Source organism: Sander lucioperca, chromosome 5 (assembly GCF_008315115.2).
Source record: "Sander lucioperca isolate FBNREF2018 chromosome 5, SLUC_FBN_1.2, whole genome shotgun sequence".
Taxonomy (NCBI): Eukaryota; Metazoa; Chordata; class Actinopteri; order Perciformes; family Percidae; genus Sander; species Sander lucioperca.
In genome coordinates, this window is record NC_050177.1 from 10,493,370 (window position 1) to 10,517,349 (window position 23,980).

At 39.1% G+C, this 23,980-nt stretch overlaps 2 protein-coding genes and 1 non-coding gene across 6 annotated transcripts; all 3 read left to right on the top strand.

Moving 5' to 3' along the window:
* The first annotated feature begins 12,127 nt into the window (after positions 1 to 12,127).
* LOC116047721 (zinc transporter 1) lies at positions 12,128 to 17,570 on the top strand. Of its 2 annotated transcripts, none has more exons than XM_036001561.1 (6): positions 12,128 to 12,408; positions 13,773 to 14,345; positions 15,132 to 15,452; positions 15,778 to 16,055; positions 16,295 to 16,482; positions 16,996 to 17,570. In XM_036001561.1, exons 2-6 carry the CDS (start codon positions 13,781 to 13,783, stop codon positions 17,306 to 17,308), a joined length of 1,665 nt encoding a protein of 554 aa, XP_035857454.1. In that variant the 5' UTR covers positions 12,128 to 12,408; positions 13,773 to 13,780; the 3' UTR covers positions 17,309 to 17,570. The 2 variants fall into 2 exon arrangements, with proteins under 2 accessions (XP_035857454.1, XP_035857453.1); XM_036001560.1 differs by having other exon boundaries at positions 12,129 to 12,510.
* Positions 17,571 to 18,650: 1,080 nt separating this feature from the next.
* Positions 18,651 to 18,737, top strand: trnastop-uca. The gene has a single exon. It is a non-coding gene; the product is annotated as a tRNA-Sec (tRNA).
* Positions 18,738 to 19,704: 967 nt separating this feature from the next.
* Positions 19,705 to 23,541, top strand: mrpl28 (mitochondrial ribosomal protein L28). 3 transcript variants are annotated; one of them, XM_031296673.2, is made up of 6 exons: positions 19,705 to 19,868; positions 21,520 to 21,829; positions 22,214 to 22,366; positions 22,452 to 22,586; positions 22,736 to 22,825; positions 23,098 to 23,541. In XM_031296673.2, the coding sequence occupies exons 2-6, from the start codon at positions 21,545 to 21,547 to the stop codon at positions 23,191 to 23,193; spliced, it is 759 nt and encodes a 252-aa protein (XP_031152533.1). In that variant the 5' UTR covers positions 19,705 to 19,868; positions 21,520 to 21,544; the 3' UTR covers positions 23,194 to 23,541. The 3 variants fall into 3 exon arrangements, with proteins under 3 accessions (XP_031152533.1, XP_031152535.1, XP_031152534.1); XM_031296675.2 differs by having other exon boundaries at positions 22,739 to 22,825; XM_031296674.2 differs by having other exon boundaries at positions 19,737 to 19,846.
* The last annotated feature ends 439 nt before the right edge of the window (positions 23,542 to 23,980 follow it).

A 23,980-nucleotide genomic window follows, 5' to 3' on the forward strand; every position in this document is an offset into this window, starting at 1 on the left:
AAGTGTCTTGTATCACAGTGAGTTGAATCAAGGTCTATTCACACACACAAACCTGCCATACAGTGATTGTAGTTTGCTGTTGTGTGTTTTTTGTAGTTTTTCTGTTCAGTGCACAGAAACATTGTGACACTGTTGAGCGTCTGGGTTCTTAAACTCCACAGGGTTTGGGTTGTATTGGTTGGAGTTATTGTAAAATTCTGGTTGAAATTAAACATTTCATAATGTTCTGTTGGCCTCCTGTTCTCTGTTTTTCATGACTCGTCATACTTTCAGAGAAACTCCTGAGGCGCTGTCTCTGTCAACATTAATATAAAACGTGATTAACCCTTGTGTTGACTTCGGGTCACATTGACCCGTTTTCAATTTTTGTTTTATATCAGAAAATATGGGACGTAGAAATAAGCGCTGAAAATGTGTAGAAGAAAATTTAACAATTTAAAACGTTGGAAAAACTGAAAAAAGGTTGACGGGAAGACAACACAAGAGTTAAGCACCTCAACGGTTGAAGAATCGGTCAATGTAAAGTTTTTTTTCTGTGAATTATTAAGATCCACAGACTAAGGTAAGAAGAAACTGGACTTTATTTGATACTAATTCATGCGTGTTCTCAGCAGGGAGTCAAACTGGACCAGGATATGGTATTTCATAAACATTAACTAGTTGTACGCAACATTGTGTCCTGGTTTCAAAGGTTCAAAGTATTTTATTTTTAATCTGCACAGGAACTAGGTGAATGAAACTCTTGGGACAAGCCTACAACAGCAACTACTCACAAGAAACAACGGGGAGAAAGGAATTGTATAAAAATATATAAAACAAAATACAAATAATAAAATTGTTTAAGACTAGAAGTGCAAAAAAGCGCTTTAGTATAAAAACATGTAGAGAAGGATACAAATATTGCACAAACAACAGGGGTTGGTCTGACAATATTCATTGTCTAAATACTGTACAACGGTGAACCTGCATGGCGGAAGCTAGAGAGGAGGTGAGTTTGGGTTCTTACAATTTCTGTTGACCGCAAACGCAAATTTCACCGCATCCATGTTCATTTTTATGTGTAACTGTATTTTGTCGTTTTTGCTTATTCTTGTTTTGGACTGGACAATAAATCTTTAAGTGCATATCCCAGAGTTGAACTGGATTATTCAAACGGCGCGTCATACAGGTGTTGATTGCTCCCAGCCTCTCAGCGGCTTACGGTAGTTTCAAAGAGGTCGCTACAACTACAACGTAGGCCTATGCGCTGCTACCTGCCCTTTTGCACTAATGTAAATTGTACTGTATACTATATATGTTTTCTGGTGTGTTGTGTTATGTGTATTGTATGTACATTTGATGAACTTGGGAGAAGCCAAAGGTAGATGAGATGTCCACTGAGGTCGACAATGAAGTCAATCAAATTAAATTAAAATAGCCTACTTTATAGTTCGACCCCACCACAACTCAAATTGTAGCCTACTTTATTCTGCTCCACTACATTTACTTATTACTGTGCAGATTAAGATTTTTAATACAAAAAATGTAACTTATTGTATATAAAGTATATAGTAGCCTTTATAAAGTAGAATCATTTGCTCAACTTAGAACAGCTACATTAGGCAAGGCAGCTTTATTTGTAGGCTATAGCACATTTCAGCAACAGGGCAATTCAAAGTGCTTTACATAAAACATTCAAGAGCAGTTAAAAACGATTAAAAAATGTAAAACATAAAATATAAGAATAAAATGTACAGTGCAGTATAAAAAAATAATTATTTAAAGAAAGGCAACATCAAAAAGAAAGGTATTCAGCCTTGATTTAAAAGAACTGAGAGTTGCGGCAGACCTGCAGTTTTCTGGGAGTTTGTTCCAGATATGTGGAGCATAAAAACTGAACGCTGCTTCCCCTTGTTTAGTTCTGACTCTGGGGACAGCAAGCAGATCTGTCCCATATGACCTGAGAGGTCTGGGTGCTTCATAGTGTAGTAGCAGATCAGAAATGTATTTTGGCCCTAAACCGTTTAGTGATTTATAAACCAGCAAAAGTATTTTGAAATCAGTTCTTTGAGGTACAGGAAGCCAGTGTAAAGACTTCAGAACTCAAGTAGCAGCGTTCTGAATCAGCTGCAGCTGTCTGATTGATTTTTTTAGGGAGACCTGTAAAGACACCAGTAGTCAATTCTACTGAAGATAAAAGCATGGACAAGTTTTTCCAAATCCTGCTGAGACATAAGTCCTTTAACCCTTGGGTTGGTTGAAACAATGCACTTAGTCAGTTTTTGTATTGGACTATAGTCCCCTGGCGATAAGGTTATGTAAATTTGTGTGTCGTCTGTTACTATGGTAACTTATTTTGTTGTTTTCCATAATCTGAGCGAGTGGAAGCATGTAGATGTTAAACAGAAGATGCCCCAGAACTGAGCCTTGGGGAACTCCGCACGTCATATTTGTATGCTCAGATGCATAATTACCTATAGTCACAAAGTAGTCCCTATTCTTTAAGTAGGATTCTTTTATTTAGTATTGAGCCAGAAAGGCCAACCCAGTTTTCCAATCGGTCTAGTAATATGTCATGGTCGACCGTGTCAAATGCAGCACTGAGATCAAGTAATACTAAGACTGTAGATTTGCCACTATCTGTGTTTAAGTGGATGTCATTAAAGACTTTAACAAGAGCCGTCTCAGTGCTGTGGTGTGGTCGAAATCCCGACTGGAAGGCATCAAAACTGTTGTTTAGTGACAAGAAAAGGTTGAGTTGTTGAAAAAACGCTTTTTCAATGATTTTACTTAAAAATGGAAGGTTTGATATCGGCCTATAGTTGCTCATTAGTGACGTGTCTAGATTGTTCTTTTTTAAGAGTGGCTTGATGACTGCAGTTTTCAGGGCCTGTGGGAAGATACCTGAGAGAAGAGACATGTTTACAATCTGTAGAAGATCTGAAGCCAAACAATTTGAAACATTTTTGAAAACACCCGTTGGTAGAATATCAAGGCAGTAGGAGGAGGTTTTCAGATGTTGCATAATGTCCTCTAGGTTTTTATGGTTGATCGTATGAAATTGTGTCATATTAGAATTTGTTTTACCTGGACACTGTGACAACACATATCATGTACTTGATATGGAGGCACTGACTGTTTGTCTAATGTTCTGAATTTTGTCTCTGAAAGAAGGTGGCAAATTCATTGCAGGCCTTGGTGGATAAAAGTTCAGATGCGACTGGTACTGGAGGGTTTGTTAACCTATCGACAGTAGCAAACAAAGCATGTGAATTATTATTGTTTCTGGCGATAATGTCAGAGAAGAAGGATCACCTTGCATTCCTCAGTTCCAAATTATAAATGCGAAGTCTCTCTTTATAGGTGTCATAATGGACCTGGAGATTAGTTTTTCGCCACCTGCGTTCAGCTTTTCGACACTCTTTTTTTCTGTTCTTACCAGTGTGGCATTTCTCCATGGAGATCTTTTCTTACCAGAGACAGCTTTGACCTTAGTGGGAGCAATAGCATCAATAACATTTGTAATTTTTTAAACAAAATGGCGACTCCACCTCCTTTCTTATTCATTCTATTCTCACTCATAAAACTTAAGTTATGAGGAGCTGACTCGATAAGAACAGCAGCACTGTTATTATGGTCTAACCAGGTTTCAGTTAAAAACATAAAAATCATGATTGTGCTTAATAATAAAATCATTGATTAAAAATGATTTTCCTGCAAAAGACCTGACGTTTAGTAAGGCTAATGTTAGTGTGTTAAAAAAAATCATCTGTCTCATTTTTTGGGACAGGCTGTGGCTGATGAGGAATGGATGCTATGGAAAAGTCCATCTGCTTTAAAAAAGATGTCTGCGGTCTCAGAAAAAGTTAAAATGATCAATGAACTGCAGAGAATGGATGGTACATGCAGTTGAAAGCCATGTATTCAGTGCCAACAGTCTGCTGAATCTCTCCTCCTCTTCTGACTGGCAGTAGAGGGCCACTGATAAACACCTCCAGATCCATAAAGTCCAGTTTCAGCAATTCAGACTATTGCTTTACAACATCATGTGACCCTATATGCAGTATAATGTTCTTATGTTCTTATTAAAACAGAGTATTTTGGTGTTTTTACTGCTTTTTACATCTCTTACAGCAGAGTCACCCACAATCAGAGTTTGAGGCCCAGTCGTTAGCTTTCCCTGTAGCTTTTTACTTTTTGAATTGCTCTCAGTCCCTGCTGTGTGACAATGAGACGCAATCCAGGTCATGCAGCAGTGGAGCAAATCTGTTATCCAGTTGCACACTTGGTTGTTGGGGAGGCATTTTGTTGCTAATTCTCCCCTTCGCAGCTGTCTATGGCTGCGTGCCTACTAAGTACAGGGGTTGAAGACTCTGCCTGGATGATAATGCAGGCCAGCCAGTTATATCACAAATTTCAGGGTGCTGTGCCCTGCCCGTTAGTCGTCCTCCCATTTCCCAGGAAAATGATTTACTCTTAGGCTTTGCACCAAAAGTGTTCAAGGGAGGACTACCACTTGTTGATTTATTACCCATTCCACAGCCCTCCTGTTTCTTTGTAGTCTTGTTGGTGCTAATTAGCCGTGTGTTAGCATGCTTTTGTCCATTGTTTTGGGTCCATCGTAAAGTGGTGTCATTCCCACATGGTCCGTTCATTTCCACGTTTACTCTAACCGGTGAATTTTGGTTTCCAGAACTGCAATCTTCTGAAGGAGTTTGTAGTAGTCATCCACGGAGAAGGGAGGCAACTTGCTGCTAATTAGCTTTAGCTAAGTACCATGTTTCCAGTCACTGTAGGACAGGCTTGTGCTATTGGTAGGCCAAGCTCACACAGAAAAATGTTGAAATATGGCAATAGCCTACTATGTCTACAAAAAATGTATAGTCCAGTGATTTATAAGTATCCAGGAGCCGCTGCTCATAGTTTCTCACAGAGGAAAAGCAAGATTATCAGCAGAAATTTGCAAGCAGGGGGGCGCTGCTGAGCATGGATAGAGAGTAGACGTGTCCCAGACCTGCTCCTAAAACTTTCGACAATAATTTAATGCAAACTTAATATTTTGCGACTGCAGATTTGTCTTAATAGGCTATTACATCGCATATTTCTTGTGAAATACCTAAGTCAAAGAGAAACACCCCTGAACTCAACGGTGGCAATGTGGAGAGCGCTAGCAGGGATGACTATCCTGAAGCTACATTAGCCAACATGATTAGCCTAATTGAAAAGTTCAGAGAAGAGACTCACACTTCTATTAACACTCTGCAATCGACTGTCCCTGCTGAAAAAACCAACATATACCAGCATGGAAATCATGCTGGTATATGCTGGTTTATGCTGGTTTATGCTGGTTTTAGCTGGTAGCTGTGCTGGTCTACCAGCATGGTCTTGCTGGTGAAGCTGGTCAACATCAGGCTATTGAAGCTGGATTATTAGGGCTGGGCGATGACTTAAAATCTCAGTTTTTTTCACACCAAACACCAAAAACGATTTTTGATTTTATCTTATTTTTTATCTTATTACTACAACTGACAAAGAAATTGTACTCTTTTTTTGTTATGATTTTCCCTCATGCAGTTTAACCTAAATGTCCCCTTGGGCCACAAGTGTAACAGGAAAACAAGCCTAAAAAACATTCTTGTAAATGAGGCAGGCGTAAACAGTGAAATGTAGCTATAATCAGTTTTCTAATAACTTCAAACTTACAGTGACACAATCAAAATCAAAAATAACTTAAAATATAAATTAAATAAAAAATATGTGTGTCCCATTTTGATAAAACACTTTAGGTCAAATAAATGTAACATTTACCAAATTAGATATTACAAAAATACATACTTTTAACAGTGGTATTCATAAGGTGCAAACAAAACTTTAAACAGTTTTCCTGAATCCCTGAAATTGTAAACAAAAGATCTCACATTTCCAACATCTCTTCTAGAGATGCACCGATTGACCGGCTGGTGACTGGAATTGGCCGATTTTCACGTGATCGGCCGGTCAGTCTGACGCCGATTTTATGCCAGTCACAGATGCCAGTCAAATTGCACTCGGGCGCCGCAAGATTAACATCGCGCAACATCAGTGTGACAACCACAAATGTATATTGTTATGTTTAAAATCTGATTATATGTATTTTTCTGTGAAAGAGATCAGGTTTACATGTATTTTCAGTTTATACTTTTACAAGTGTAATTATGCACTTACGCCACAAGGGGGAGTGTTTAGGTGAGCGCTAGTTGTAACCATAGACAGTATTAACCACGGCCGAGGCGGACGCGCTTCATACCATTAGCGGGCACGTGCGCCACAGGCCGAAATGAGAGAAAGAAAAAGAGCCGTGGTCCGTCGCTGTCCGGAGGATAACTAGCCAGGTGATATCGCGCATCAGTGTCATGAGAACTGTAAGTCGTATAACTTATGTTTTGGGTTTATTGTATTAGTCTATAGTTCTTGCAAATTTAAAGTAAGTTAGCTGGTGATTTTGTTGTTTGAGTTTTTCACCTGCTAGCTAGGTTGCACGTGCCTGTTGATTCGATATAATGGCGAATGTAAATTAAACGAGGCAGTGGTGGCCTAAAGGTTAAAGAAGCGAGCTTGTGACCGGGAGGTCGCCGGTTCAATCAGGATCAAATCTGGGTGGGGAAAGTGAAAGAGCAGCGCTTGTCCCTCCCTCATTACCACCACTGAGTTGCCCTTGAGCAAGACCCTTAACCTAAAAAAAAACAACGCTCCAGTGGAGCTGCTCAGTGGTCAGCAGGTCAGACTGTGGTAGTACTGGGCAGCTTCCAGGTATGAATGTGGAACTGTGTGAATGTAATCAGGGTGTTCCTGCAAAAGAGAGGCTACCTCTCAGTGAACCTCCCCTGAATAAATAAAGGTACAAGCCTTTTCCTTAGGGATCCAGTGTGAGGGGTCAACAACTCCACTCTGCTCTTTGACATCACAAGCTGACAAAAATGATCCCTAATAGACACCAGGAAATGAAACAAAATGATTACATTATAATTCCAGGAACGGAAGCTATATGCATATAGCAAATTCAAATGCCAGCACATTGGTCAGAATAGGATTGGGGAAACATAGACTACTTAGACTGCACCAGCTGTGATCTTAGAACTAGGTGTGCCTAATCTTTATTTTTTCTATCATATCTCATATTTGTAATATGCTTGTTCTCTCTCTGTCAAAGACCCTGTATCCTTGAGCCCAAAAAAGACCAAACAAAGTAAGTGCAACAAAAACAAAAAATATCTAGGCAGCTATGTAACAAAATAGCAATCATCAACATTGCCATTTACAAGGACAAAGCTGACATGAATTGAAGTTAAATCCTTGGATCTGGTTTACACCTGATCTGACCATATTGTCATTAATCAAGTGATCACTTGAGAACTACTGTTAAGGTTAACTGTATAGTATGCTATACATAGGACTAAGCCACTTTATAGATGCTTCTTGTTCTAGACTTTATAAGAGAATGATTTTTTTATTTCTAAATTGGCTTATATACAGGACCAATTCTTAGAATTCTATATAGAGACCCCGATGAAAGTGGGTGAATTTAGGCTAAGGCTAAAGCAACTTTGAGTCCCTGAAAAGTGCTATAAAAATTCAATTTATTATTAAGTGCAGCTGTTGATTATCTTACATTATGCTATAGTTGCAGAGTCTGGCAGTGAGATGGTAGTGGAACCAGCTTCAAAAGCAGACGAGGTAAAGTATTTATTACTAATTTATTATAACTTATTTTTAGAACATGCTGTTATCTGTTCTGACATACAGTGAGAAAGCATTTGTAAATTTGGCTGAGCTTGTGTGTAAAATAAGTTAAATATAAGTTGATTTATTTTAAATATTTGTACTGTTATTTGTGAACTGAATGCATTTTGTGTCAAAGCAGCAATACATGTGTTAATTGTATAGCCTACACAGACGGATGTTGTGGTAACTGTGTTAAGAGTTTAGGAAAGTTGTTAAAAGTATTGAAAAAATTGACATAGCAGTCATAAAAAACTGTAGTGTTTCTGACTTTTGTATGCTGTATGATATACTTTGATTATTTTAGTTTGGGATTTTTGGCAGATACAATTTGGAGAAATCTGACTACGGAGAGAGGCCTGGGCCAGGATCGAGAGGAATCCCAGGGACTCTTTATTTGTGAAAGAGTTGGCGGTGGCTTTTTGGGGCACCAAAATGCTGGGGGAAAGGAGCCTCACGGGAAAAGAGTGCCCAACAACCAAAACCACCAGACAGCCTTTGACCCCAGAAAAATTCCAAAAGCCGAAAGGTACGGCATTTTTGACAACAGTAGCCACATACTTCTTGTGGGATACCAAAGCATTTTGTCATTTGATATTGAATGTTAAAAGTGCACAATGTTACAGCCTATAACAAGTCTGGTTTTCATCAAATTCCCTATATAGAGAACTCATGTGGACTGATATATTTTATACCATATTTGACATTTGTTTTTCTCTACAATTCTTTGTTTTCAGTCTGCTTCAAGGAGTGGCTTGTAAAAAAAAACCTGGAGGAGGCAGAATTAGATGCAAGATGGGGAAAGGCTGGGCGGTAAAATAAACAGGCAAAAAAAAAACAATAACTAATCATGTCATTCCCACTGGGTCAATTACACTGCCAAGGTCAAGTATATTCTCGTGGTACACGCTTGCACTCAGTGGATGTATTACATCTCGTCCTGTGTTCCTGAAAAATGTCACCACATTCATTCATTTATTTTTAATTTATTGTTAATTAATCAGTTACTTATTATTCCTATTTATTAAATGTACATAGTTAGGGAACCATTACTGTTATTGCTTTTTTGTAGAATTTTAATCATTTATTTATTTTATTTTTTAAATTATTTATTAAATGAATATTTTTTTAAACTTGAGATTTATTATTGCTTTTTGTCAAATATTCAGTTATTTATTATTGTTATTTTGTTAAATGAAATTGTTAGAGTTGTTTTGGAAAACAGTTATTTATTATTGTTATTTTATTAAATGAAATCGTTAGAGTTGTTGTTATTCTTAAATATTTAACAGATATGTTTTTATTAATTTATGAAATGAACATTAAACCTCACAATTTTTGCTTTTTATTTCTGTTATTATACTTAGGCTATTTATTAAATAAAAATACTATTGTTAAAATAGTACAATTGTATATTATAATATTTTCATGTGCTCTGTCTTATCATCACACAAAAAATTCAATGTGGTTGTCCAGGCTGGTGAACAATAACATCTTCAATCTGCTGGTGATCAGCTGGTGAGTGGGTGCTGGTGACTAGCATCCCCTCACCAGCATCCTGCTGGTCACCAGCATGGGATGCTGGGATGTTGGCACCAGCATCCCAGCACCAAAACACAACATATGCTGGTCTATGCTGGTTTTTCCAGCAGGGGTACTATCAATTGGGGGCTGCCTGGAAGATGTTGAAACCTCGCTGAGAGATGTTGATTCGAGAACAACAACTTTGGAAAGCCTCTGTGCCAAACTGGCTAAGCACAATGCTACCCTATATGAGAGGCTAGATGATCTGGAGTCCATGACTGGGACAGTCATTGAGTCACAGGACAGTGTCTGGGAGTCACAGGACAGTGTACAGGACAGTGTCTGACTGTCCCGGGACAGTCATGGAGTCACAGGACAGTGTACAGGACAGTGTCTGACTGTCCCGGGACAGTCATGGGAGTCACAGGACAGTGTACAGGACAGTACTAACAGTACAGGACAGTTTTTGCTGCCGCTGCTGCTGGCTTACCTTATCTGGGTGTCTCACCACTAATAAGGCCAAGGAACTGCAATTTCAGATTAATCACAGACTACATATCACTCCATTGAAGAGGAACAGAATGAACTCGGACTTATCAAAGTTTTGCGTTAAGTGTGAGATTGAGGAAGGTTCATATGTCCACTGTCTATTGGACTGTGTACATATTCACAAATTTTGGGAAGATGTACGTAAAGAAATTAATGACATAATAGGACAGGCACTGAACATCTCTCCCTTATTCTGTATTCTTGGTATAGACCATCCTCCAGATATTCCTTCTAATCAGCTAAAACTTCTTAAAATCCTGCTCTTTTGTGCTAGAAGATGTATTTTATTGAAGTGGGTGTCAGAGGAACCCCTTAGCGTTGCCCAATGGATATGCAGTGTACTAGGAGTTTATGCCCCTCGAAGCCCTTAGCTTCTATCTGAGAGAGGAACCGTTTCAGTTTCATAAAGTCTGGGGTCCATTTACAACTTACTTTGGGGTCTGATTGTCTGCGTACAATAACACTAGGGCTGTATGGGTTGGCTTGGGGAGAATAGATCTTTATTGTCTAACTGTATGTCTATGTATGTGCATTCCTGATTTGTATTGTATGATGGATTGTTGTACCTTCATTTGAAACTGTTCAATAAAAAAAAAGAAATATGCAAGCAGAGGCAGGAGCAATCAGCAAATTGTCTGCACTGTAAGAAACTCAAGCAATATAACATACTGCTAAAATGATAATGCATGAATAATAATCCAATAATAGTAAATACACATAAAACGCTCTCAAAGCAGCATAAGAAGTTGCTCCATGTCTGTTGGATGTGTGAATAGGCAAGTATTTGCTAACACGTTTGACATAACTTTATAAGGTGATGATATGTCAATGTTGTGTTTTCAGTTCCGCTGCCTCCAAGTGCCCACAAAAAAACAATCATGATAGCTTTATTTACTAGAAATTCTCCAAAGATGAAGAAGCAGGCAGAGCTTCATAACTAAAAACTTTGTTTCAGCTTTGATGGTGCTTAAAGGTTTTGCCAAACTGCTGTGGCCTCTCTCTCTGTTAGGGGACAGTGGCAAGTGATCAAGTGCTTCCTCGCTGGGTCTCTCCTTGGGCTTAGCCGTGCCTCAGGAATGTGCTGGCATGCTGATAGAACAGTAGGGATTTATCCGTGGTGTCAGCCCATATCTGGCCTGTTGATTCGCAGCCCAGTGGACTGCAACAGACCCCTGCACATGGGCACACAAGAGCAGGGGCTGATGGGACTGCAGCATCATCTGTGGGTTCATGAGTGCTAAGAGGGGGGCAGAGAGGGTGCACCACCTCGACAGAGCTTGAAAGAGCTAATAAATGCAAAAATAGACAAAACCCAGTTGCCTTTAAAGGAACTATTTTGGGGATTTATGGGGAAATATGCCTATTTGCTTTTTTGCCGAGAGTTAGAAGAGAAAATTGACACCATCTTCTTTGTACGATAAATATAAAGCTACAGCTTAGCATAAAAGCTGGAGACGGGGAGAAACAGCTTCTTCTAAAATCCACCTACCAGCATCTCTAAAGCTCACTAAACTAAAATAGATGTGATAAGTTTTAATTAATACACTTTAGAGGTACTTGTTACCTTTGAACAGAGCCAGGCTATCTGGTTCTTCTTGTTTCCAGTGTTTATGCTAATACCCCATTTATTATTTATTATGATTATTATATGTTTTATTTTAATGATTTTTAAATATCTTTACTAGATAAAGGTAAAACTATACATTGCTTCTAAGACAAGGGAATATGCCACTGCAATTATCTTGCAATTCATTGAATATTATCTCAATAATAGACAAGGAATACATGAATTGTAATCGTGAATTTAACCCTTCATATTTGCAACAATTTTACAATCAACCAAAACAAGTATAACGTTAGCATGCCAAAATATAACAACTCATTGGCAACCATTTCTTAGTTTGGAGGGCAGTTAGAAAATGCTGCAAATAAACCAGACTAAAATAAATCCTAAATAAAATGCCAAAAGCTGAGATGAAAGCAACAGATTGGTAATTTTATTGATATTTTACTGACTAAACTTCTGACCTTACTAGATCCAAAAAAGACAGGTAGCCTTTACTTCTCTCTTGCTCTTGGAAGACTGGATGCAACAACAGGCATCACAGTAGCTATGAAAATAACACAGACTGTAGGAAAATAATCTCTAACATGTAAAGTGACTGGAAACCTCCCACAGGCAGAATAACTCATAACTCATAACACACTTAATTTTTGCTTGGTTTTTAATAATTGTTGTTTTTTTTTTTACCTTTTTTAAATCAGAGGGTGTATAATTCCCAATTTAACATACTGGGTGCTGCATTATCTGCCCTCCTTGACAAAAAAACTCAAAAAACATTTGTGCCAATGCTGGATGCAGTGCAGCGGCACACTGAATTAGTGCAAATTAGCTTCACTGGATCTGCTCAGTGTGTGAAGGGTGGGTGGGCTGTGTAATCGTCTACTCAAGGTATTCTCCCACCAATGAGCTGAGGATGGAATGCAAACAGGGATGACTGAGGAAAGGAAGATATCCCACCACCCCCTCCTTCCCAGCTCACATGACTGTGATTACAGTAAAGGAGGAGTGTGGTGGGACACAGTGAGGGAGAGATGGTGAGCACGATGAATGACATTTTTCTGATTGCGGCACACAGATCACATCCAAGAACTCAACTTGTCTTTGATTGCTGGCCGAGGGTCATCCACTTTTCCAGGGTAATTAAACTTTAGACTGAAAAGAAAATGCGTAGATTGTCTACATTTGTTGCATTTGTCTTTAACTTTGATTTCTAAGTGTCGCTTGTGCAAATAGATTGCTGTGTGTACATGCTGGTTTATTCATGACTTACAGTCAGTGGTGGAAGAAGTACTCAGATGATCTTTTGTTTAAGTAAAAGTAGTAATACCACGGTGATATACAAGTAAAAGCCATGCATTCAAATTTAAGTAAAAGTATTCATTATGGTTAATTTCAGAATAATATATATATCAGTTCTGGATTATAATTATTGATACATTAATGTGTACATCAGTTTAATGTTGCAGCTGTTAAAATGGAGCTAATTTGAACTACTTTCTAAATTGCTGGGTACTTTGTGCATTTCCCCAAGATCTTATCTTCACCTATAATACATCATGTCATCTGCAAACTAACTTTTAGCTCAAGTCATCACATGAATGTAAGAGTAAAAAGTACAGTATTTGCCTCTGTATTGGTGCGGACTAGATGTATAAAGTTGCAGGAAATGTAAATACTTAAGTAAAGTACAAGTACCTCAAAATTGTACAGTAGTGAATGCTGCTGTGGCATGCTGATGTGGGTAATTTTTAATTAATATTAAAAGCAGTGGTGGAATGTAACTTAGTACATTTACTGAAGCACTGTACTTAAGAGGTACTTGTACTTAAATGTTGTTATGTTATGCAGCTTTATACTTCTACTCTACTACATTCCAGAGAGAAAGATTAAACTTTTTTTTTACTTGACTACAGCTGGAGTTAGCAGATGAAGATTTTACACATTAAGCTTTGGCTGTGATCAACTACCCAGTAATGAGTGCACCATACAGTAACTATAGGGCTCTAATCCTGACCTTGAGTGTAACAGATGCAGCTGCAACATCCAGTGTTGCTCAGGGAAGCCTGGTCGGTTCAAGCTCTAACTTTGTTTCCTTCTGCAAAAAATGTTGTTTCCTTCTGAAAGAAGACACGGTCACTGCACATCTAAGACAATGTTTCCAGAACTAGAAAGTGACAAGAGGGGAGAAAATGGAAATTAGTGTTTAAATCTCATTTACATCCATGTTTTTTAAATAAAATAAATGAGCTTAATGTAGAACATGGAGGTTGTTAGAGTGAGTGTGTGTGTGTGTGTGTGTGTGTGTGTGTGTGTGTGTGTGTGTGTGTGTGTGTGTGTGTGTGTGTGTGTGTGTGTGTTTGTGTTTGAATGTATGAAGCGTTCTAGTGTGCGCTCTCAGTTGCAGATATGAGGGTGTTACACGGGTGCATGCTGGGAGTGACCATCTTGCTGCTGGTGTGCGAGGTCACCATCAGTCAGCTGTGCAAATCCCTTATCACCCTGGTGGATGGTTTCCACACACTCTTCATCCTCTTGTGCATGGCTCTTCGTCCTCCTCAAGCAGCAAGCGTCATAAAACCTCCAATCTCTATTTTGGACTCCCCTGCATCTCCTCCACATGCTTCCTCCACCCTGCCTGCAGTGCCATCCATCAAATCTCTACCTGGGACCGAGACTGGTGGGTCTTCAGACTGCGGTGTGTCCTACACCCGCAGCAGGATTCACCCTGTGGGGGCTTTCATCTCCACTCTCCTCCTGACCTCTCTGTGTCTCTCCTACTTCATGGAAATCAGCAATTTTTCCCTGGAACCAGAGCCAGTGCAGCGCCCCCTGCTGCTTGTGGTGGTCGGAGCTTTCAGTGTGCTCCATAAGATGCTGGTGGTCTGGCTGAACTGGGTTCAGCTGCAGGATGAGAGAGCTGGGGCCAGCAGGCAGACAGAGACCGAATCTCACCTTGAAGAGAACCACAAAGGTAACATTACTTACAGATCACATGTTCACTTTGAGAACTGATGCACACATATAAAGTATAACAATATGTCTGTTGTCTCTTTATAAATGCTGTAACTAATAGTTTTATTAATGGTCAATAAATCACTTACAAATGCTTTTTAGATCAGTTATAAGCCATTCATGCGAACATTTGGGTTGCCAGGTTGTGGCTTGTGTTTATCCTCCTTCCAGTTTCTACTCTTGATGCGAAGCTAACAGGATGCTAGCTGTAGTTTCACATTTACAACACTACATGAGAGTGGTATAGATCCTAATGGGATTTTTACAACTGGAGTCTGAACACATGACATCCAGTTTCAGCTGGTTAACCATATAAATGTGATCAATCTAATCTGAGATACAATAATAAATTGTTTAATGGTTGATGACCACACTTTTCACTGCACTTTTCACTGTACTAAGGATCTTAAAGTCTAATGTCGTGTAAGACTAGTTACTGCAATTCTGGTGGCTAAAATGTTTGCATTTAGGAGAATGTGGAATTTGTGGCAGCTCACAATGATGCATGAAGCATAAAGTACAACTGCAGAGCCCCTCTCTCTGTCTCACCAAGTTAGTCATGTCATATGAATGCACATACTTACACTGGCATTATGTAATCATAATCTTTTACTACAGAAGAATTAGTGTGCCTGTCCAGGTGATTATATTGTTCTGACAGATTTTTACTTTGAAGTAGCTGCCAAGTAAGGAACATCAAACAGTGTCCATGTTTGTTTTTCATTCCTCTGTTCGACTCCCACAGTCTTGGCTGCAGAGAAAACCAAAGGCCAGGCTGAGCCGGGGCGAGTCCTGGACGACGTTAGCCACGTCCAATCGGCCATGGATGACTCACTCCACAATGGGGCGCTTGTCCTCTGTAACCCAGGGACCTCCAGCGTCCCTGACACCGACTCTCAAACACTACAACAACAGCCAGAAGTCCACCTGCATGCAGCAGCTACACAGGACAGCATGGACTGTGACGTAGCCAGCGGTGTTGCAGTTTTGAAGGTTTGCAAGTGTGAGAGTCGTTCAGATGACATCACGGAAAGTTCCAAAGACAACACCTGCATGGGACATCTTGGTAAGAAAGTTTACCTTTTTGGACTGTCACCTTTCTCACTTTGGTGTCCCGTAAAAAGAAGAGCCACATGAAGAAAAAAAACATTTGAATTCAACGCACATATGTAAATATTTTGTTTTCATATGTGACCAAATGAAATTGCCTATTTGGTATGGGTGAGGTGTTTTTTTTTGCAGGTGAAATTACAAATTTTACATTAACATATATTGTTGGTGTTTGTATTGTTTTGTTCATCAACGTTCAATGATTGTCGTTAAAAACGTTACCAAAGTTGAAAGTTTTGATTTAACCACATACCTGAAGATCATGTTTTCTCCCTCTTCAGACAGTCAAAATGCATCTAGTACCTCCCCAGTCTGCAAGTCATCACATCACATTGAGAGGACTCTACCAAGCAGCAAGTGTCCAGTCAGTCTCCTGTCGTTCGTCCTCGTCATTCAGGGCCTTTGTACCTCCTTTCTGGCTCTGGTCATCAGCCTGGTGATGCTGCTGGTCAGCCCGCAATGCCTGCACAGCTCTGGAACCTGTGGCCTCCTGGTTTACCTGGATCCTGGCCTCTCCCTGCTGGCTGTGATTACGCTGATTTCCACAGCTGCGCCACAGGTCAGGCTCTGTGTGTTTATGTCATACCATTTAGTTAAAATTTTGCTTTTGAGCATTTAGCTGAAGCTCTAATGAAGGCCACATTAAGAGTTCAACCCACTAATAACAACCATTTGCTGCAGCTGTAACGATCAATCAATGAATGTATTATTTGTCCCAAAGGGCACTTTGTGTCGCAGCAGGCATAAAGCATAAAAACATCCAAATTTCTACTAACATTCACTGGTAAATCTTTCCAGGTGCACAGGTATGGCTTGCTGCTACTACAGGCCACACCTCCACACATTTGTGTGTCAGACCTCGGGCGGAGGATTAAGAGTGTCCCTGGGGTGCAGGCTGTGCACGACCTCCACGTCTGGCAGTTAACTGAATCATTCATGGTGGCCTCTGTACATGTACACTGCCATGCTGGGTTTCCAGTGCACAGGTGAAGTGGAAAAGTTTGACTTTTGTACCTGGTGGTTCTAATTGTTTATACCATGGCCATTGAGGAATTCTCAATTCTGATTGGCTGGAAGGTATGGATTTAATGTTTGTAATCAAACAGTATAACCAGACACCTATAAAACATGTTTGTTTGCCGTTCTAAATTAGTGTACTGTTACTGTGGGTAAAGCTTATCGTTAGCTAAAGCTCACGGAGCTAGGGTTCTCTGTAGTAAGTATGGGTTTTAAAAAATGACAGTAGTTTATATAGTTTAACTACGTTTTTCTTTCATGCTTGGGATGAGACACAGCAAATTCATCCATTATTGTATGTATATATCCTCTCATCCTGAGCATTATCACAGGGGATTGGAGCCAGTCCCAGCTCACATCGGGCGATAGGGGGTCCAATCCAATCATACTCAAATTCATTTTATAGATTCTAGGGGCTGTTTCTGGCTGGTTATGTGTTTTTGTCCAGATTAAAAACTCTATATCATTTCACACATGTCCAGGTGTGCTGATCTGATGTCGGGGGTCACAAAGGTGCTGCAGAGTGTAGGAGTGAGCTGCTGCACCGTTCAGCCAGAGTTTGCCTCCTGCTCTGGGTCCTCTGCAGGCAGTGAGGGGGACGCCTCACCTGTTGTGCACAGAGTGGACCCCTCCCTGCCTCCTTTTCTGACCTGCAGCCTTGCCTGTGGAAAGGCCTGCGCTAGGAATATGTGTTGCTCTCGGTTAGAGGAGGAGACTAGGAGCATGCTGGCACCACCAGCTGAGGAAACAAAGGAAGAGCCCCAGACACTGGTCATTGAGAACACCTTCCTCTGACTGAAAATCCTGGAGAAAAAGTAATTAATGAATGTAAAAGTAGAGGTGAATGAACAGATTTGAATGTGTAATCTCCAAAACATTGCCTGCACATTATATGTAAATGTTCTGTTAGTTTTGTGACATTAATACGGTGCTGCACCAAAGGATTTTAAGCAATATCAAGTTAAATTCTGTGAAAATAAAGGCATTTTTTCTTGTGTTGCTTCATTTGTACCTGAACCCTTTGTATGTATTGAAATAAAACAAATAATTATACTAATATGTGTCCATTTTCATTTCAAGATTATATATAAAATGTATTGATTCCAGTGTCACAGCAGCAAAATTACAAGAACAAATGCAAATAGAGGAGTCATTTAATACTGTATGCATGTGCATATACAAAATGTAATACTATATACACCCAATGGTGGAAAGTACATTCATGCAAGTACTGTACTTAAGTGCAAGTTAAAGGTACTTGTACTTTACTGAAGTGTTTGTGTTTGCTGCTACTTTTTACTTCTACTCCACTAATATTGTACTTTCTACACCACTACATTTATCTGACAGCGATAGTTACTACCTACTTTGCAGATTTAAATTTGGCATCCAAGTGTGTAATGTGTAGTGTTTATAAAAGTGTCTTGTGTCTACATATAGTAGTATATATAGGCAATGTGAGCAGGGTTCAAAATTAACACCGTTTACCAGCCAAATGCTGGTGAAAAATGCAAGTGGCTGGTAGATTTGCTTCACTCACCAGCCAAAAAACCTGATGGTAATCTATTTAGTGGCTGGTAATATTTGAACGTTCACTAGCCATTTGGCTGGTGGACGAAAAAGTTAATTTTGAAGCCTGAATGTGAGGCTGAGCGATCAGAGGGCTTTTTCATAGCAGACAAGGCAGGAAAAGCACCAATACTAAAGGCTGAGCTGCATAAACAACTGGCACACCTTAAAAGGACTGCAGCCATTAATAATGTAATTATTATTATAGACACAGTTACATCTGTATCTTTCCTGCTATGAAATGTCGAAAATGGATTTCTGTTTGCGTATATTTCTTCTATTTCTTACCTGTGATGACGCCATGTGGCTCCACCTTTTTATATTCAGACAGCCAATCACAATGCGCCTGCTTTGCATAACACAGCACCGAACAGACAATTGTTTCCCTTATTTGTGTGTTTATTTGACATAAACATGTTTTAGGGCATCCGGGACGTGATTATACTTTGTGTACACGAGCTCGTTGTAAGAAATACAAACCAACGTCAGAGATATTATAGAGACACCCTGACTCAGGAGACTCTCGCTGCTATGAGCTATATATACATCTGACAGACATACCTAAAGTGCCCGGATGATCCTCGGTGGTCCGGGGTGCAGGCTTCAAACCTGTAGCTGCATAACTGCAGAGTGGTTCAATTCCACCTTTCGGGCGACAAATTGTGTGTAACACGTATTTAAAAATCCCTTTGGCAATGCGGGAGTATTGACGAGTTATCTCACGTAGCTAACCCATCTGACTTGAGTCTGTAGAAGGGTTACATTCTGAACACCAGAATAGTTGTTTTCCATTTTTACGTTTTACATAATTTACAAACCGTAAAAATTCCCTTACACACACCATTGACATATATAAGCTACACACGAACCTACTTCCTGTCTATCCTTGTTTTGACAATACAAGTTCCCAATTGTTAAAAGGAACAGCGTCACATTTTGTATTTGATCTTTTTCATCAAAGTAGGCTAAGTTACTTAAGAATCTCCATTTAAGACAGCTATAAAGTTACTTTGCAGATTACGATTGTATACCCAAACATGATTTTCATATAAAATAGCATAATTAGTAGGCTACATGTTAAACTACCCAACAGTATGTAAAGTTGTGTAATCATCTACACCTCGACCAACTACAACTTTAAAATGCTGCTCACTTAATGCATCCGTCAAAATAAGTGATGAACATGATGAACACATTAATAGGAAATCAAGCATATTAATAGGAAATGAAATAAATCAACATTTTTCCTTAGTATTTTAAATATGTTTTTACTGTGAACATAGAGCAGGGGATTTATTTTCAGGAAGGGGGGGGGGGGGGGGGGAGAGTTAGTGTATCAATCTAGTTAATATATTATAATATAATCTGATATAATTTAACATAGTAGTCACGAAAATAAAGACACAAAATAAATGATAGAACAATCTGCAAAATGTATATAAAAAGTATATATGATATTGCTAATACATGTTCAATCCATATACGTTTGTGTTCAATCTATAACCACTGTGGTAGCTGTGCAAAGAGAATTTATTGTGAATTTATTTTCTACATCCGCTTTGCCCGGAAAACAACATCGATTGACAGCCTGTGCAAGCCAATAATCTGTGAAAATTCCCGGTCGCTATCCAATCATTCTCCTTTTTGGTGTAGGCGGGCCAACCAATGCGGAAATCTGCTGGGCAGTGGAGACTGTGCGTGATGTCCTTGCTTGCCTAGTTTTGGGCTAACCTAGAATAAAAACTCACATTCTACTTGGTGGAGGTACATTTTTTCTTCTTACCCGGTAAAACAGACATATGAACGAGCTCTCAACGGTATATTAGACTAGTAGAGGCCTTGTTTCGATGTATAACTGTGTTGTTGGTCTGTGCCAGTTAGCGTCCTGCTAACTAACGTTAGCAACGCTATTTATTTAGTTCTAAAAGTAACTTGTCACTTATCATGTCAGACTTATTTAGTAGGTTTTAATTGTCCTAAACTGTAGCATGGCTGTAATTAACTAACGTTTCAGTTTCAATTAACGTTAATTCATTATTATTATTTTTTTCAATTTCTTTGTCTGTTTATATCTTCACTTTAGGGTATATTGACAAATAACAAAACACAAGTTCAGAGTGATTTTTAGGATGTATTAGTGTCATAAATATTGACAGAAACATAATCACAAGACAATTAATAAAAATGAAAAGCCCCAGACCATATGGTGCCCCAGGTCACGTGTGTGGCAATTACTTTGTGGTGATTTGATAAATTAGGAATTTGTTTAAATGCCCCACAACAAAACCTGACATGGTAAGAGCCCTGAGGTTGCTTCTGCATTTTCATCCAGTCTTGAGGACCTGTGTCAAAATTTAGTTTTAAACCTAGTATTTCATCAGATATCATATGACGCTTACATTGGGTCTTTAACATATGAAAACAAAAACAAACTGACAAAACTGCAGCAGAAGAGTATTCCAGTGTAGAAACACTGGTTGGTTACTGGGAATCTGGGCAAAATGAGCAGGGGATTGTTTGTTTGTGGGGTGTTCAATAGGGTAACATTTTATTAGAGCTGCAACGATTAATCGATTAGTTGTCAACTTTTAAATTAATCGCCAACAATTTTGATAATCGATTAGTCGGTTTGAATAATTTTTTTAAAGACAAAAGTAAAAATTCTTTTTAAAGAATTTAATTTTAATTTTTTAATTTAACATTTAAGCTTGTTAAATGTGAATATTTTCTAGTTTCTTCTCTCCTCTGTGACAGTAAACTGAATATCTTTGAATTGTGGACAAAACAAGACATTTGAGGACGTCATCTTGTTTGGGAAACACTGATCCACATTTTTCACCATTTTCTGACATTTTATAGACCAACCAACTAATCGATTAATTGAGAAAATAATCAACAGATTAATCGACTATGAAAATAATCGATTAATAAAGCCCTACATTTTATGTTGAATAATAATAATCATTTAAGTTATTTATCAAGTAAAATCCCAAACACTCAGTGCTTCCACCTTTTAAGGAAGACAAAACAAGCCATTGAAGATGTCACTGGGCACATGTGGGTATTTTTTTTACTGTTTGACACTTTATAGACTAAACTGTTTTGTCAAAAAAGAGACAGATTATCAATGATGAATGTAATTGTTACCTACATACCTAGAAAGTATTACTTGGTCTGATCAGGAAAAACTGTAGAAACGGAGAAAATCAGAAAACCATTACTATTTGTAAATCTGTGACTATAAATCTTACCTTGAAATTGATTATTTTCTGTCAACTAAGTCAGTTATTCACTTGCAGCAAGTCTTCTCTTATTATTTTATTCGATTGCATTGCCTGCAACTCATTCATAATGCTGTGCAGGGAACTATTGATTTTCTTATTGGTTTCACTAAGTAACATGTTTCAACCTGACATTTTCCTTGTTCTGTCTTTCAGGTTTAACTTTTAAAGATAGTCCGTTATGCCTTTTCATAAATACTCCCCCAAAATTTGGGAGGCCCTAAAACTGAAGCAGGGCATCTACGCTCGTCTCCCCAAACACTACCTTAAGTCCCTTGAGCAGAAAGATCCCAACCCTGTCCATTGGAGACCTCTGGGAGTCCAGTACCGAGCCAACCCAACGACCGGGCAGAAGGAACGAGTGCAGGATGTCCCGATACCCATCTACTACCCTCCAAGCTCCCAGGACGGCCTGTGGGGAGGAGAGGGCTGGATATCAGGCTTCAGATACGCCAATAATGACAAAGTGAGTCTCCAGGAAGATGATTGTCTTTCTTTAGTTCTAGTACAGTGTGTTGACATTACTTGATTATACCATAATACACACAGTATAATCTTCCAGCTGCTGTAGATTAATATCCAGCTTGGGCTTTGTTAGCATGTCACCCTTAGCTCGCTGTCAACTCCCCTCTCTTCACGTTAAGAACGTTAGCATTCATACATAAAAAAATACATTACAAGGTTAAATAAAAAAAATCACTTTTGCCTTTTTCATTGGACTAAATGGGATTGTCGAGTGGACACCTTCAACAGCCCTGTCATAAAAATCACTAAAAGTACTTTATAAGTAATAAAATGTTAGACACGTAGCTGTAGACATAATACATTTCTAAATGGTCTCTTTCCGTAGATGTCGACTCGTCTGAAGAAGACGTGGAAACCACAGCTGTTCAAGAGAGAGTTGTATAGTGAGATCCTCGATCACAAGTTCACCATCACAGTCACAGCACGCACTCTGGACCTCATCGATGCTGCCTTTGGTTTCGACTCCTATATTCTCAACGTAAGAGAGCGCTACCTCTGTGTGACACCTCTGTGTTTTTTTTTCGTCTGACTTTTATATGACTGTAATTATCCAACTCTATCAGACATCAAAGGAAGACCTGAACTCCAAGCTGGGGATGGACCTGAAGAGGGCCATGTTGCTTCGCCTGGCACGCAGAAACACAGAGCTTTACCCATCCGACCCTGTCAAGCGAGAGAAGGTCTACAACAAATACAAGGTAGATGGGATGTGTTCAAGTCCACTGAGTGATCGTAAATCTGTTGGGAGAGGAGTGATTAAAACTAACCCTGATGGTTACCAGCTACTGTACAAGAGAAAGAGTTGTCATTAATAGCAAATGACATTGTATGCTTCCTTCTGTCGAAGCAGCAGTTTGAGATCCCAGAGGAGGAGGCAGAGTGGTTGGGTCTGAGTCTGGAGGAGGCCGTGGAGAAGCAGAGGCAGCTGGAGCACAAGGTAACAAAATCCTCAAACACACCTGCCTGAAGCTCCACCTCATTCAGCACTTGTTTCAGCCATTTTAGCTCACAGAAACAAAGTAGTAGAGCTAATGCACCTCTATTGCAGGCCGCAAGAGTTCAAGGAAATGGGAAAGACAAATACCGTTAATACAAAGAGTGCAAATATCTTCAATTTTCAATTAAAATACTTTCATTCCAAATCAGTAATCATTAGGGTTGGTTATCACTTGTTTCTGACCCTGTTTCGTTCTTCCTCTTGTCTCTCAGGAGCCGGAGCCTCTGTTTAAGGCCTGTGTGGAGGAGCTGGTGAAGGAGCTGCACGTCCAAAAACTCTCGGAGCCACACCTCATAGAGAATAAGTGACGACAGAGGCAGCTTTTCAGACGTAGATTGAACTGTCAAGCTTCTCCAGATGGTGGTGGAAATCACAAACTTTCTTAAACTATTTCACCCGGGAGAACTTCCTGCAGTTTCAACTTGTATTTCCATCTGGGAGGGACACAAAGGTAAAAGACCACAAGGGACGAGGTCATGTTGGAGTAATTCTTATTTATTTCCCCCTTGCATTTAAGATCCAAAAATAGACAACATTTTAAGAATTAAGAAAAAAAAAGCCTCCGTCAGTGTAAATACTCCCCGACCAGCTGTGATATCAGGCCCTTGTACAGGATATCTAAAAAAAAAAATAAAAGATGCCCTTTTTTTCCTAAACCTTGTTTCTGCTCATCTGTTCTCCACTAATTATTAAATAATTATATATTTCACTGCATCATTTTAGGCCTTTTTTAGTAATGAGATGGTTTGACATTTTGAGTGATACGCTTATTTTGCTTGTTAGCTGAGAGTTAGATAAGAAGATTGATCTTCTCATATTTGTAAGATAAATATGAAGCTGGAGCTGTTTAGTGTTATGTGTAAAAATGACAATTTTCCATTTTACATAAGGATTATGCATTAGATTATTTCTTGGTGACTTCCTGCACTCTGTTTACAGTCTTAATGCTAAGCTAATGGACAAATAGTAATATCAAAGACAAACAAATTAAGCCATGAAGCACAAAAGTCAGAAAGGCGCAGTTATAAAAATGTAATACCACATTGTTAATAAAATACTACTAAATATGGCCATACAGTTTCTTATTTCAGTAGG